Raw genomic sequence first — 13,246 nt, 5'->3', positions numbered from 1 at the left:
GTATCCCAGTCCGAGGCCATGTGGGCGAGGCCGGCGGTGGCTGCCGAGCCGTGGCTGCTGCTCGCCGGCCCGAGAGTCCGCTGGTCGCTCGCCGCCCTAGCGCCCGTGGGCGGCCGCATGGAAGAGCCCGGCCCGGGGGACGCGCCCCCCGCGGCCAAGAGGCGGCGGCTGCTGGCCGGGGAGGAGAAGCGGCCGGGCCACGGCGAGCGCTACGTGCCGCCCCCGAGGAAGCGCAACCCCGGCGTGAGCTTCAGCGAGCCGCACTTCGCCGAGACCCGCTACTACTTCGAGGGCGGGCTGCGCAAGGTGCGGCCCTACCACTTCGACTTCCAGACCTACTGCAAGGGCCGCTGGGTGGGCAAGAGCCTGCTGCACGTCTTCAGCACCGAGTTCCGCGCCCAGCCCCTCGACTCCTACCGGGCCGCGGCCAGCGCCGGCCGCCTGCGCCTCAACGAGCAGCCCGTGCGGGACCTCAGCGTCGTGCTCAAGGCAGGTCCCCGGCGCCACCCCACCACTCGCCCGCCTGCGCCAGACCCCGGGTTACCTTCCCGCGGCTTGGCACCGGCGGGGGCGGCCGTAGGTTACCTCTCGGGGGGTGGGCGGAAGGAGCATCGATTTGCTAGTCTCAGAAACAAGCTCCCCACCCTTGGGGGGAGAGATCCGTTCCCGCGTGGAGCTCCCCTCTCCCCCACCTGGCCCCTCGTCTACTTCACACACTCCTTCCTGCTACCCCCATGGCCCCAACTGGCCGCTCCTGGCTGCCTCCGTGGGGAGCAGCCCTGCCCTCTGGCCGGGTGGCTCTCTACAACAGTGACTGCAGTTGCGGGTTCATTGCCTGGCTCCGTGTGTGGAGGAAGGGGTATCATGTTTCCCACTCTAGAAGAAATCAAGAGCAGCTAGAGCCCCAAGACCCTATCTAGACTACAAAAAACTGATCATTAAAACAATATTTTGAAATGTGTGTAGCTAATTTGTGGTGACCTGGAGTGGGGAGGAGACTAGCCTACATAAAGAGAGCCTAGTTCTCTAACATGTCATGATGTTGTTTTTGTTCTTCTCTTCATATGGGAAAAGAAAATAATGTAATATATTTTGGCCACAACCACATTTAAACATAGTAGTTTGTATTGTGGTAGGACCCGAAGCTATGTGCAGTACAAACATCCAGGAAGAACTAGTCCTTCATCTGATGAGCACAGAGTAAGGCTTTCTCTGCCTGGGGATGCTTTTCAGCATAACTTAAGATGTGACTTTAAACCAAAAGTGCTGGATGTAATTTCATGACAGTATTTGAAGCTGTATTAGTTAAAATTGATCAAACTTTCAGGGCATAGGCTGTTCGCCTGCACGAGTCAGGAAGGCATTCATCTCCCTCAGACAGCATTGCACGCAAGTGACTTTTTGTATTGAGTTTTCCCCCTGCCTAAAGAATACTAGGCATGCGAGCAGTGCTTGAGCTAGGATTTGATAAACTAGTATGCTTAATGATTATAATACAGTCCTATTTCCTAGTATATATTTAGCTGGTTTCTTAATGTTGGGTCCCACTTTGTTCTTGACCTGTGCTTTCTGTCCCTTATTTCTCACAGATAGCTATTTGGGGAAATCCTATCTACTCTAATAATCTGTTTTGCTTGTAGAATAATGATTTTCTGAGGAATACAGTGCATCGCCATGAGCCTCCAGTCACTGCTCAGCCTATCCAGATTTTGGTGGAGAATGACGAGGTGGTTGTCGTGGACAAACCCTCGTCTTTACCCGTACACCCATGCGGCAGATTTCGACACAACACTGTCATCTTCATCTTGGGCAAAGAGCATAACCTGAAGGAGTTGCACACTATTCACCGGCTTGATCGCATGACTTCCGGTGTGCTCATGTTTGCCAAGACTGCAGAAGTGTCTAAGAGGATTGATGAGCAAGTTCGGCAGAGACAGGTGAGGGCTGAGGACTTAAGTGTTTTTTAAAGTACATCTTTAAAGAGCTTTCGAAGCAGGTTTGGTCCAAGTACAGACTGTTGGGCAAACACAAGTTCCCAAAGTTTACAAGCAGCCTTCTTTAAGATGAAGACGGGTACAAATTACATGCACCCCTTGTGCTCCTGGTACAATGCTAATGTGGTGCTCCACTGAGCAGAATTTGGGTGCCTTAGTAGGTTGTATAGTGGATAAGTGTGCTAGTTTGTGAGACAATAATTGAGAGGTTATTGATGTTTTAATAAGTCTATTTCAATTTTGAAGGACTCAAATTTTCCTGTAAATGTTCTATGCAATATCCTGTTTTGACATTCCCCAGGGTGCATGCTGAATTGCTATGGCCCCTTAGCTCTCCAGCCTGGGATGCCTTTTACGTTGCTTTGCTAGTAAACAGCAAACCTCCGGGCTCTGATCACTCTCAGCCACCAGCATGCAAAGTCTCTCTCAGCTGAGTACATTAATGATATGCCCTGCCATCAATAACTAGATACAGGGAGACACCCGCATATCCCTGAGTCCCAGCTTTGTACCTTCAGCAGCCCACTGGACCGTACAAGCTCATAAACTAGTCCGTCATTCCTACAAAGCCTTTGTTGTCTCAAGTGAGACTTTCCAAACACACTGGTTTAGATAAAACAGTATCTTTCTTAGTTAATAAACTTGTTTTAGATTTTAAGTAGGGCTGTCTATTGATTGCAGTTAATGCATGCAATTAACGCAAAACAAATTAATTAGATTTAAAAAAAGTCACAATCGTGGTTTTAATCACACAGTTAAACAATAATAGAATACCAATTTAAATTTATTATATTTTTGATGTTTTTCTACATCTTCAAATGTATTGATTTCAGTTACAACACAGAACATAAAATGTACTATGCTCTCTTTATATTTTATTACAAATATTTGCACTGTAAAAAAGATAAAAGAAATAGTAATTTTCAATTCACCTCATACTAGTCCACTCAGTTCTTCTTGTTCAGCCAATCACTCAAGACAAACAAGTTTGTTAATATTTACGGGAGATATAATGCTGCCTGCTTCTTATTTACAGTGTCATTTGAAAGTAACAACAGGCTTTTGCATGGCACTGTTCTAGTCGGCAGTACAAGGTATTTGCGTGCCAGATATGCTAAACATTTGTATGCCCTTCATGCTTCGACTTGTAGGCTCTAAAGCTTTACATTTGTTTTGTTTTTGAGTTCAGTTATGTAAAAACAAAAAATAATAATTCTACCTTTGTAAGTTGCATTTTCATGATAGAGATTGTGCTACAGTACTTGTATGAAGTGAATTGAAATACTATTTTTTTACAGTGCAAATATTTTTACTCAAAAATAATAGAGAGCACTGTACACTTTGTTCTGTTGTAATTTAAAATCAATAGATTTGAAAATGTAGAAAAACATCCACAAATATTTATTATAAACTTAAATTGGTATTCTCTTGTTTAACAGTGCAATTAAAACGCAACTATTTTTAATCTTGCAATTGTGATTATTTTGTTAATTGTTTGATAGCCCTAATTTTAAGTGATTTACAAGTGATAAGACATAAAAGTCAGAGTTGGTTACAAAAGAAGAAAAAAGATAAACACGCAAGCAAATTCCTAAACTTTACCAAGGTTAATAAGTTTAAAAGCAAAAAGTTTGTCTCACCCAAAAACTTTCAGTAGTCTTACTGGCTGGAAAAACCTTCAGGCTAGGACCACTCTCCCTCATAGGTGCTGGAGCTGGGGGGTGTTTCTCTGAAAATATCCACTCAATGTGCAGCGGCAGTCAAAAAGGTGTTGGGACAGAATGTTGGGAAAACATTAAGAGACAGAATGTTGGGAATCATTAAGAAAGGGATAGATAATAAGACAGAAATCCATAGTAAGCGCACATCTTGAAGACTGCGTGCAGATGTGGTGCCTCATCTCAAAAGAGATATATTGGAATTGGGAAAGGTTCAGAAAAGGGCAACAGAAATGTTTAGGGGTCTGGCATGGCTTCCACATGAGGAGAGATGAATAAGACTGGGACTTTTCAGCTTGGAAAAAGACAACTAAGGGGGGATATGATAGAAGTCATCTATAAAAAATCATGACTGATGTGGAGAAAGTAAATAAGGAAACGTTCTTTACTCCTCAACACAAGAACTAGGAGTCACTAAATGAAATTAATAGGCACCAGGTTTAAAGAAACAAAAGGAAGTATTTTTCCACACAACGCACAGTCCATCTATGGAACTCATTGCCAGAGGATGTTGGGAAGGCCAAGACTATAACAGGGTTCAAAAAAGAACTAGATAAGTTCATGGAGGGTAGGTCCATCAATGGCTGTTAGCCAGGATAGGGAGGAATGGTGTCCCTAGCCTCTGTTTGCCAGAAGCTGGGAATGGGCAACAGGGGCTGGATCACTTGATGATTATCTGTTCTGTTCATTCCCTCTGGGGCACCTGGCATTGGCACCTGTTGAAAGACAGGATACTGGGCTAGATGAACCTTTGGTCTGACCCAGTATGGCCGTTCTTATGTTGAAGTGGTTTCCATTATATACAGGGTTAACAGCTTAGTTCAGTGACTCTCAGCACCCCCACTATAAAAATTGTTCCAGCACCCCTGCTCTCCTTAGTTTAGTGATGCACGTTTTGTCTTTCAAGTGATCTTCTGTGAGTAAAGATGGGCGAAAAGAGGTCTCTAGAGGCATTTTTTCTCCCTTCTTATACTCTGACTCTTTGTACTGGAAAAGTCTTTGCTGGGTCATGGTGTCGGCAGTTCCATGGCGTATGTGAACTGCCAACTGTCCTTCAGGTGAATTATCAATTTCTTGTTAACAACTTTCCTGCTGGTGTATCTCAGATTAAGCAGGTAATGGCCTTTTGGCACCTAGCTGGCGTGCCAGTGTGCCTTTGTCTTTGAGAAAATAGTGTGTGGGCATTACCCAGAACTACAGCATATTTCAGTAACAATCATAAAGTAAAATCTCAAAGCTCCATATACAATGTTGATACACAAATTTTGACAGGACAGTGTTCTGTAGATACCTCACAAGGCATGCTTTGTTCAAAATATATCATAACCATCTAAAAATGCTGAACGTCTGATACAGGGTGTCACACCCGCAACCTGCCAATCCCAGTGTGGGACTCTGGCTTTTAAGATTTGCAGCAAGGGCACAAAAGTAAGGGATATAACACAAATCTGAGAATAAATCTTGAAATAAATTTGGGTTTAATGTTAAAATAGTTTCCTAGGTCTTAGCTGAAATGTTGAATTATGAAGTTATCAAATTCCATTAATAAAGTACACCTGAATGGAACAGAAGCCGCTGTAGGTCTAAATCGAAGACTTCACTTTGTAATGAGGTACACTTGAGATGCTTGTTTGCTTCTCCTGTTTAGCTGCAATCCTATAACTGAAATGTCTGAACTTCCCCACATATCTGTAAGTGGAGGGGAGGGCAGGAATGGTTAGTTTTAGCTTAATGTATTTGGAGCTCGAGAGCGATTTACATTGTCTGGATTGATGTGTTTCTGATATTCACTCTGTTTTCCCCCGTAGCTGGAAAAGGAGTACGTCTGCCGTGTGCTTGGGGAGTTTCCAGAAAATGAAGTGACCTGCGAGGAACCCATCCTGGTTGTTTCTTACAAAGTGGGGGTGTGTCGTGTGGACCCCAAAGGCAAATCCTGTAAAACTGTCTTCCAAAGGCTTAGTTATAATGGCAAGACCAGTGTGGTCAAGTGTTTTCCATACACAGGTCGCACTCACCAGATCCGGGTCCATTTGCAATTCCTGGGATATCCTATTGTCAATGACCCCATCTACAATATGGAAGCCTGGGGTCCTACTAAGGGTAAGGGTGGTGAGATTAATAAAACAGATGAGGAGCTTCTCAGGGCTTTAGTGGAAGAACATCGTTCCAAACAGAGCTTGAGCATCTTGGATGTTTCAGAGGAGGACCTGAAGCCCATTGTGGGAAGTAAAGAATGTGACCATTCAGGTTACTGTACTAAGCCAGTTGAGATTATGCCTATAAGCGCAGACTCCTGCAGAACTGAGGACTCTAAGGATCAGAAAGAAGCTGAAATACAGGCTTGTTTGCAGAATTCTGACACCAGACCAGAAACACATGAAGCAAATCCTGAAGGAGCTAGTTCAAGTGGGAATCAGGATGGACATACAGAAGAAAAGGACCCTCTGTGTGAGGAGTGTAAAATAGTGAGGCAGGACCCATCTCCTAGGGAGCTTGTGATGTACCTGCATGCCTTACGCTACAAGGGAGCAGAGTTTGAATACAATTCCAAGATGCCAGACTGGGCTCTAGAGGACTGGGATGAGAGCTAAGAATAGATACTGAGATTTTTTAGTTTCCTTCCAACAAAGCTAAAATGAAAGTATTTGGTAAAGTCCTGAACTTGTGTGCGGTAAAAATATCTCATTGGAGCTACTGCGATCTTCCATCATTATTTATTGTGTTGTGCCTGGATTGCTTGTGAATTTTGAGGAGGTGGGAAGAGTTCTTCCTGATTAGCGTTGAGAACTCTTTCCTAATAATGAACCTGCTGACAGCTACTGAAGGGAGAGATGGTTAATCCAAGACACTTTAACTATGTTTTCCTTTAAGATGGTAACAGTGATGGGTAAAAAATATTACTCAAAGGTGGGAAGCTTGGAACAATTGCTTCCTCTTCTCACCACATGGTGTTCAGGGTGCATCCTTGTTTGCAGATTGAATGCAGTTGCTTACTAAATGCATACAACTAAGACAATCAGCATCTTGGCCCTTTTCCTGTGTCTGTCATCTAACTCCCTTGTCTTTCTGGGTAAGGGTTGGGGAGATGTTAGTCAATCTAAAATACTTCAGGTGTCACACCCAGATCACTTTCAGTTATGTTCGTAGTTTTGTTTATACCAAGGCACTGTGCAGGCTGGTTCTTTTCCTGGCAGGTTAATCTTCATTCATTTTATTTGGAGTTCTGTTGCATTGTGCAGTTCTCATTAAGACGTTTCCATCCTTGTGTGTGTTTCCAGATTCCGTTTTTTGTTTGTTCTAGATGGAGTATAGTCTGTCCTTAAATCAGCTTTGCAAAATTCCTTGGAAAAGCATACTGCTCCAACTAAAAATTCAGTAGCCCAAAGAAATTGTCATCTTTGCTGTTAATGAGTCCATATCTGTAGGTACTCCCATCCAAAACAATCTCTACATATTTTAATCAGTCTCTGTTTCCTTTCCCTATATTTTTTAACTCCTCCCATATAGTTTCTCTCCTTATTACTTAACGCCCATTATGCCTTTTACTGTACATCTTGTACTGTGCATATCTTTTCTAACATATCTTAACCACCCCCTTCCATGTACCCACACACAGGGCTTAGAAAGTATGCCAAACATATAATAGCCAGAAAGCTAAGTCTGATATGGAAGGTGGCAGGGGCTTGCTGTTTCAGGGATGGCTCTACTCCACCCTCTTGACTTTTTGGTTGTTCTAAGTAGGGGTGTTTCTACTACCCTAGCCTTCATTTTGCAGCTCCCAGCCTCCGTAGAAGGAGTTTCAGTATCAGCCTCTGCTATTACTCAGAAACTTTGTGAGCTGCCGCAGAATGAAACACCTGATTGCAGCAGTGATAGGGTTCTGAATAGTAGAAGTAAAACTGAAAATACTTTGGTTAGTTTTCACTTTGCTGCAGCTTGTTCTGAAAGTTCTAACCCACACCTGAGGCATTTCAAGAATTAGAACACTCCATCTGTTTGTGTGTGAGACACTTTAGGATGTAAAAAAATGTTAACCTTGTGTGGGGTTTTTGTTTTGTTTTTTTGTGTTCATTTTTTTTATTTATTTTTTTTTTTGAAGGGCAGGACAGTGATGTACTCACTGGGACTTTTCCTGTTTGCTATGGCAAAGTGGATTTTTCCATCCCAACCTTAAATAATAATGCTAATGTTGGTAGATGTGTGCTAGCTGCTTGTACTTGCCCTGCATTAGACAGTAAACCCAAACCTGTACAAGCCAGTGCATTGCTGGTAAGTTGATATTAGGAAGTCTAGAATGTTATCGGCTTATTCTGACGATGCCAAGAGTTCATCTAGAATAGAAAAAAGTGTGTGTGGATTTTGGCCAAACAAAAATCTTCGCTCACTACCCAGTGCTATGTTTGATCAACATACATAGTCCCTTTATTATTATAGCAGCATTTAGAGGCCTTGACGAGAGCCTTACCATGGTATGCATTTCCCACACCTAATAAGAAGGTAGCCCCTGCCCTGTTCAGGTTTACAGACTAACTGTGAACATTCGCATCTAGTCTTCTATATGCCCAAACAGGAGTGATATCTTCAAAGAGGGTTTCTTCAGGATTCATGATCTTGGCCCTGTGAAATACAAAGATGACTTAAAGTAAGAAACTGCACAACTGCCACTTTCCCTAGTAATTTGTGTGTTAATGCTAAGTGCTTTCTTTATTATTCTGTGGCTATAGTGTGTGTGGTGGGGGGGGGGGGGAGTACAGAGGCTCCATGGTTTACCAGCTAGTATGTCACAGTGCCCCATTCTGCAAAATGAAAGATCATTAGGGTAACACCACCAGGGGAAGGGGTTTTTTAACTCTGGTTTATCTTTGCTGACTGACACGTTGAAGAATGTGTTGAATTTATCATTCTGCCACTTGAATAAACACATCCAGCACAGAGGTCCTCTAGCAACACCAGGAAAGACCAGAGTTGCTGAGAGTGCATGCACACATTAAAAAAAAAAAAAAAAAACCAGCCCACCCTACATATATAATACACACACACACTTTAAAAAAAAAAAACCCTTGGTGGATCACTGCATAAAGTTGATGGTAAAGAACAAAGTGCTGTTTTATCAATATAGGCAAACTCTTCTGTCCATCCTTTGAAGAAATGAATTTTGAGGTCCCAGCTCTACAGCAGAGAGCCTGGAAGCCGTGAAAGCTTCAGCTGGAGCTCTCAGGGTTTCCATGATTCCTAATGAGGGCATGGCAGGCCTACCTCAAGCTGTTGCTCTCAGGATCTGGACTCCCAGTACCATAGGGAGCCTGGAAGCTCGGAGAGCCACATCTCCAGCTGGGGCTTCCAGGCTGTCTGCCACTGAGCCAGGCTCCCTGGTCAACTTGCGCCCCAGATGCCTATACTCTATTAGCTCAGGGAGCCAGCTGGCATGGGAATTTGGTAGCCCTAGGGTTGCCAGCCTTGGGCCATCCATGTGGTCAGGCTGTCATGGGGCTAGTGGACCATGGAATCCCTGGCAGCTGCTGACCTGGTTCATGTCCATTTCATGGCTGCTCAGGACTGAATGGTAGCCTTGAAAATGACAGTTTGATAGCTGCTATTCAGTGAGGGGAAGTAGTGAAACTGACGCGAATCATTTCAGTTTCACTAAGCAATTACCTGGGAGCATATTTCCATAGGTGCTGGATCTAGGGGTGATATTGCACCCCCAGCCTTGAAATGGTTTCCATTATATACAGGGCTTACAGTTTGGTTTAATGACTCTCAGCACCCCCTTCATATTTCATTTTGAAAATACTGTTTTAGTGTTTCTGAAACACAATTTTTCAGAATCTCCAGTTCATGAGAAATTTTTAATGTTGAAATTTCCCATGACCTGGAAATTCCAAATTTCAGCCAACTGTAATCCCAAATTTAATTCTGCTGCCTTTTCTATCTCTTCTGTAAGAAGACTACCACATGAAGCAAATACTTTATAATGCTAAAGTGTGGAAGTAATTTATGTTCCTATGTGGAGAACGGAAGACTGAAAGACCTATTGTGGAAAATTTGGGGGAAGGAGTAAGTACAGATAATATTTTGAGTGCTATATCTCCACTTCATTTTTTCTGGCCATGCTTAACAGTTACTATTAAGGCCTTCATACACCACCACATTATTTATTGTGTCCCATTGCTGATAGAGAAACTGCCTGTGATTACTGGCCCCAAAACAACTTGAACTGTGGGAGGTTACGGTTTTTTTATTCAAGCATCCTCCCTGTGAACATTGCAATTCATTGTTTTATTTGAGTTAAAAGCTGCTGTCTACGTTATATTGTGTGTGTATGAGTTGTAATTTGTATGCAGATAGCCAGATTTGTGCAGTCCAATCTGTTTCCTTTTTGTAAAGATAATTGAACATACCAAAGGCAATTACAAGGTAGTATAATTAAAGATGTCAACATGTTTACCATAAACCCTGCTCTATGACTGATTCAAGCAAAAAAAAAAAAAAAATTCTAAGCTAAAACCATGGGGTAGCGGGCCTTCGTCATGGAGTGATTCTGTGCATGTTTCATGTAGGTGGATATGATGCTCGGGGAAAGTGAAGATTGTTGAGATTGCTATACCTGTTCTTTGTAGAGAGAACTTCAGTGACAACAACAGTACAGGCTTTTTGCCCATTTGCTAATGTGCCTTAACCATAATCTAAAGAGGCTGCTGGCTGGTCAGTCTCTTGTGACTCATTCATTCCTGGCCCTCTGTGCTAAACTGACAACAAGGGGGGCTAATTGTGATATTTGTGTGTGTGATGTGAATGCTACAGGCTCTGGTCTTAATGTGGATGAGGCTCTTTGGGTGGGTTCCATAGATTGGACTTGGCCAGCGTGCTATCTTGGCATCATGCACTGTCAGGCAGCAGCTTTTAGCTTGGGGCTGCTGAAGGCAAATACATCCCTTGCTCCCTGGGTCAACAGGGACTAGAATATGTGGCAGAGGAGGCTGGTTACCTTTACATGCAAGTCACCACTTATTTGTGTTGCTGTAGTGCACAGGAATCCCAGTAATGAACCGGGACCTGTAGAGTGATGGCCACACACCAGACCAATATGCGTGAACACGCTACTCTTGGGGGAATTCTGCATGTGTGCATAATTAATGTGCTGCACGTACTTTTATATTTTTTCTGCAAAAAAATAGTTTCTGCCAGAAAATTGCTGCAGTTCTGCCTTTTGCCCACCCAAGGGAGCTGTGGCACTAGAACAGAGCAGTCAGCTAGGGAAGAGAGAGAACTTGCAGTCTCTTCTTCACAGGGCCTGTCGGGCCAGGTCAGGAGAAAGGGGATATGGGGAGACAGACAGCATGGGGCTGCTTGGGGGTCAGACAGGGGCTCATAAGGGCTAGTGGGGGAGGACAGACTGGGGCATGGGCTGAATGGAGTGGAGGCACAGGGCCACATGGGGGAGGGGGGGTGGCTGAGTTGGGGCACAGAGACACAAGGATGGGGGAGGGAGTGCAGGGACACATGGGGATGAGGGGTGGGGGCTGTCTGAGGGGGTGCAAGGACACAGGATGGGTGCAGAGCTATATCGGGATGGGGAGGGGGCTGGCTGAGGGGTGTGGGACATGGGGATGGGGTGTTAGGGCTACATGGAGGAGGGGAGGTAGGGGGAATGCGGGGGCACAGAAATACATAGGGATGGGGTGCAGGGACACATGGAGACAGGGGAAGATGTGCCTGAATGGGAGAGGCTGGGGTCAGCCAGGGTCTGCATGGGGGAAGCTCCCTAATAATCCCACCCTGCTGCCCCCCCCCCAAAAAAAACCTGTTCCATACTTTTCCCACCCATACCCAACAACCCTCCAAGTTCACACCCAGACTTCTTTCAAGCAATTATTTCCCTCTCCCTGAGCTTCTCCATTATCCCTGACTCCCCCAAGTCTTTGCACTGCTTCTGGGGGTGTGGGAAATATAGTTCTGTATTGTAGTTTGAATGAATTATTACTCAGAGTTCTGTATAAATATGCCTAGTATAAGTATGCCTAGAATCTATTTGTCAAAAATTCCTGAATCTTTGTCTTCTCTATTGTTAGACATACTTGCTGACAGGTGTTTTGAAATAAATTACCAAAATAATTGAAACTGGTGTGATTATATTGTTTGTTTTGACACACAAAATCTGCAGAATTTTAAAATATTATGCACATGATTTTTAATTTTTTGGCACAGAATTCTCCCAGGAGTACCACAGCGATAGCCCCTGCTGGCAGCTCTGTTAAACTCTTCTGGGAGCTTTGCTTTACTACACCTGACCCAGAGAATGCATCAAGGCCTGGGAAGCAGGAATTTAACAGAGAATGAACCTCTAAAATGTGTCCAAGATCTATGTAGTCATATCTTGCTTACCTTACTAACTCATCAGCCTGCCAATGTGCCTCTTTGCATAGATAAAGATATTGTGAATAGGCCAAGAGAGAATATGACAGAGGTCTATAAAATCATGACTGGTGCGAAGAAGTGTTATTTACCCCTTCACATAACACAAGAACCAGGGGTCATCCAATGAAATTAATAAACAGCAGGTTTAAAACAAACAAAAGGAAGTACTTCTTCACACAGCACACAATCAACCTCTGGAACTCATTACCAGGGGATGTTGTGAAGGCAAAAACTATATCTGGGTTCAAAAGAGAATTAGATAAGTTCATAGAGGATAGGTCCATCAACAGCTATTAGAGAAGATGGACAGGGATGCAACTCCATGCTCTGGATGTCCTCAAGCATCTGATTGCCAGATGCTTGGACTGGACAGCAGGGGACGGATCACCCCATGATTGCCCTGTTCTATTCATTCCCTTTGAAGCATCTGGCATTGGCCACTGTCAGAAGACAGGCTATTGGGCTAGATGGACCGCTGGTCTGACTCAGTATGGCCAGTCTTATGTGCAGCTGATTTTTGCTTTGCACTAATGTGTTCGCTTTATATCAGGTTTCACTGTGCTTAGTTTACAAAGTACTTTGGAACCCTTCAGATGAAAAGTATTATTTACATGTAAATTATTAACACAAATTTGATCTCTCCCAGTTTCATATTTTTTAAAAAACCGCTAAAGCAAATCCATCAGTTCCTCTGATTTCCAAGGCATTTTGCCCTTTAAAGATAACCTGTAAGGAGTTTTTTTAATTGAATTTCCATAGTTTTATTTTTGTGTTTTGTTTTACTGCTTTATCATGTCTAAAGAAGACTGAATCAGTTTGTTTTCCTGCTTCTATTTTGCTGTGGAAATATCAAGATCTCTGTGATAGTTATTGTGACCTCTCAAACATTCATTGAAGGGGTGCGGGAGGTTGAATCTTTTAGCAAAGACATCTTCATTCATCATTATCATCACCACCAAAGCAAATCCCAAAGGGATGTAGCCTCCTTGCAGATCAAGCACAACTCCAATCAATCTTTAGCTAGGTTCCTAAGACAGTCTGGCTGGATATTCAGTCTTTGTCCATCATTGGTAATCTTATCGCATCACCCAAGCTTTTGGTAACCATATGATCACT

The 13,246-nt window shown here is 43.6% G+C and overlaps 1 protein-coding gene across 1 annotated transcript; it reads left to right on the top strand.

Moving 5' to 3' along the window:
• The first annotated feature begins 18 nt into the window (after positions 1-18).
• Positions 19-6,731, top strand: RPUSD2 (RNA pseudouridine synthase domain containing 2). Its single transcript, XM_073348770.1, has 3 exons — positions 19-489; positions 1,641-1,937; positions 5,521-6,731. The coding sequence occupies exons 1-3, from the start codon at positions 19-21 to the stop codon at positions 6,301-6,303; spliced, it is 1,551 nt and encodes a 516-aa protein (XP_073204871.1). The 3' UTR covers positions 6,304-6,731.
• Positions 6,732-13,246: the final 6,515 nt, after the last annotated feature.

The sequence above is a fragment of the Lepidochelys kempii genome, chromosome 6 (assembly GCF_965140285.1).
Source record: "Lepidochelys kempii isolate rLepKem1 chromosome 6, rLepKem1.hap1, whole genome shotgun sequence".
NCBI lineage: Eukaryota > Metazoa > Chordata > Testudines > Cheloniidae > Lepidochelys > Lepidochelys kempii.
This window is presented reverse-complemented; position numbering and strand designations above follow the sequence as displayed.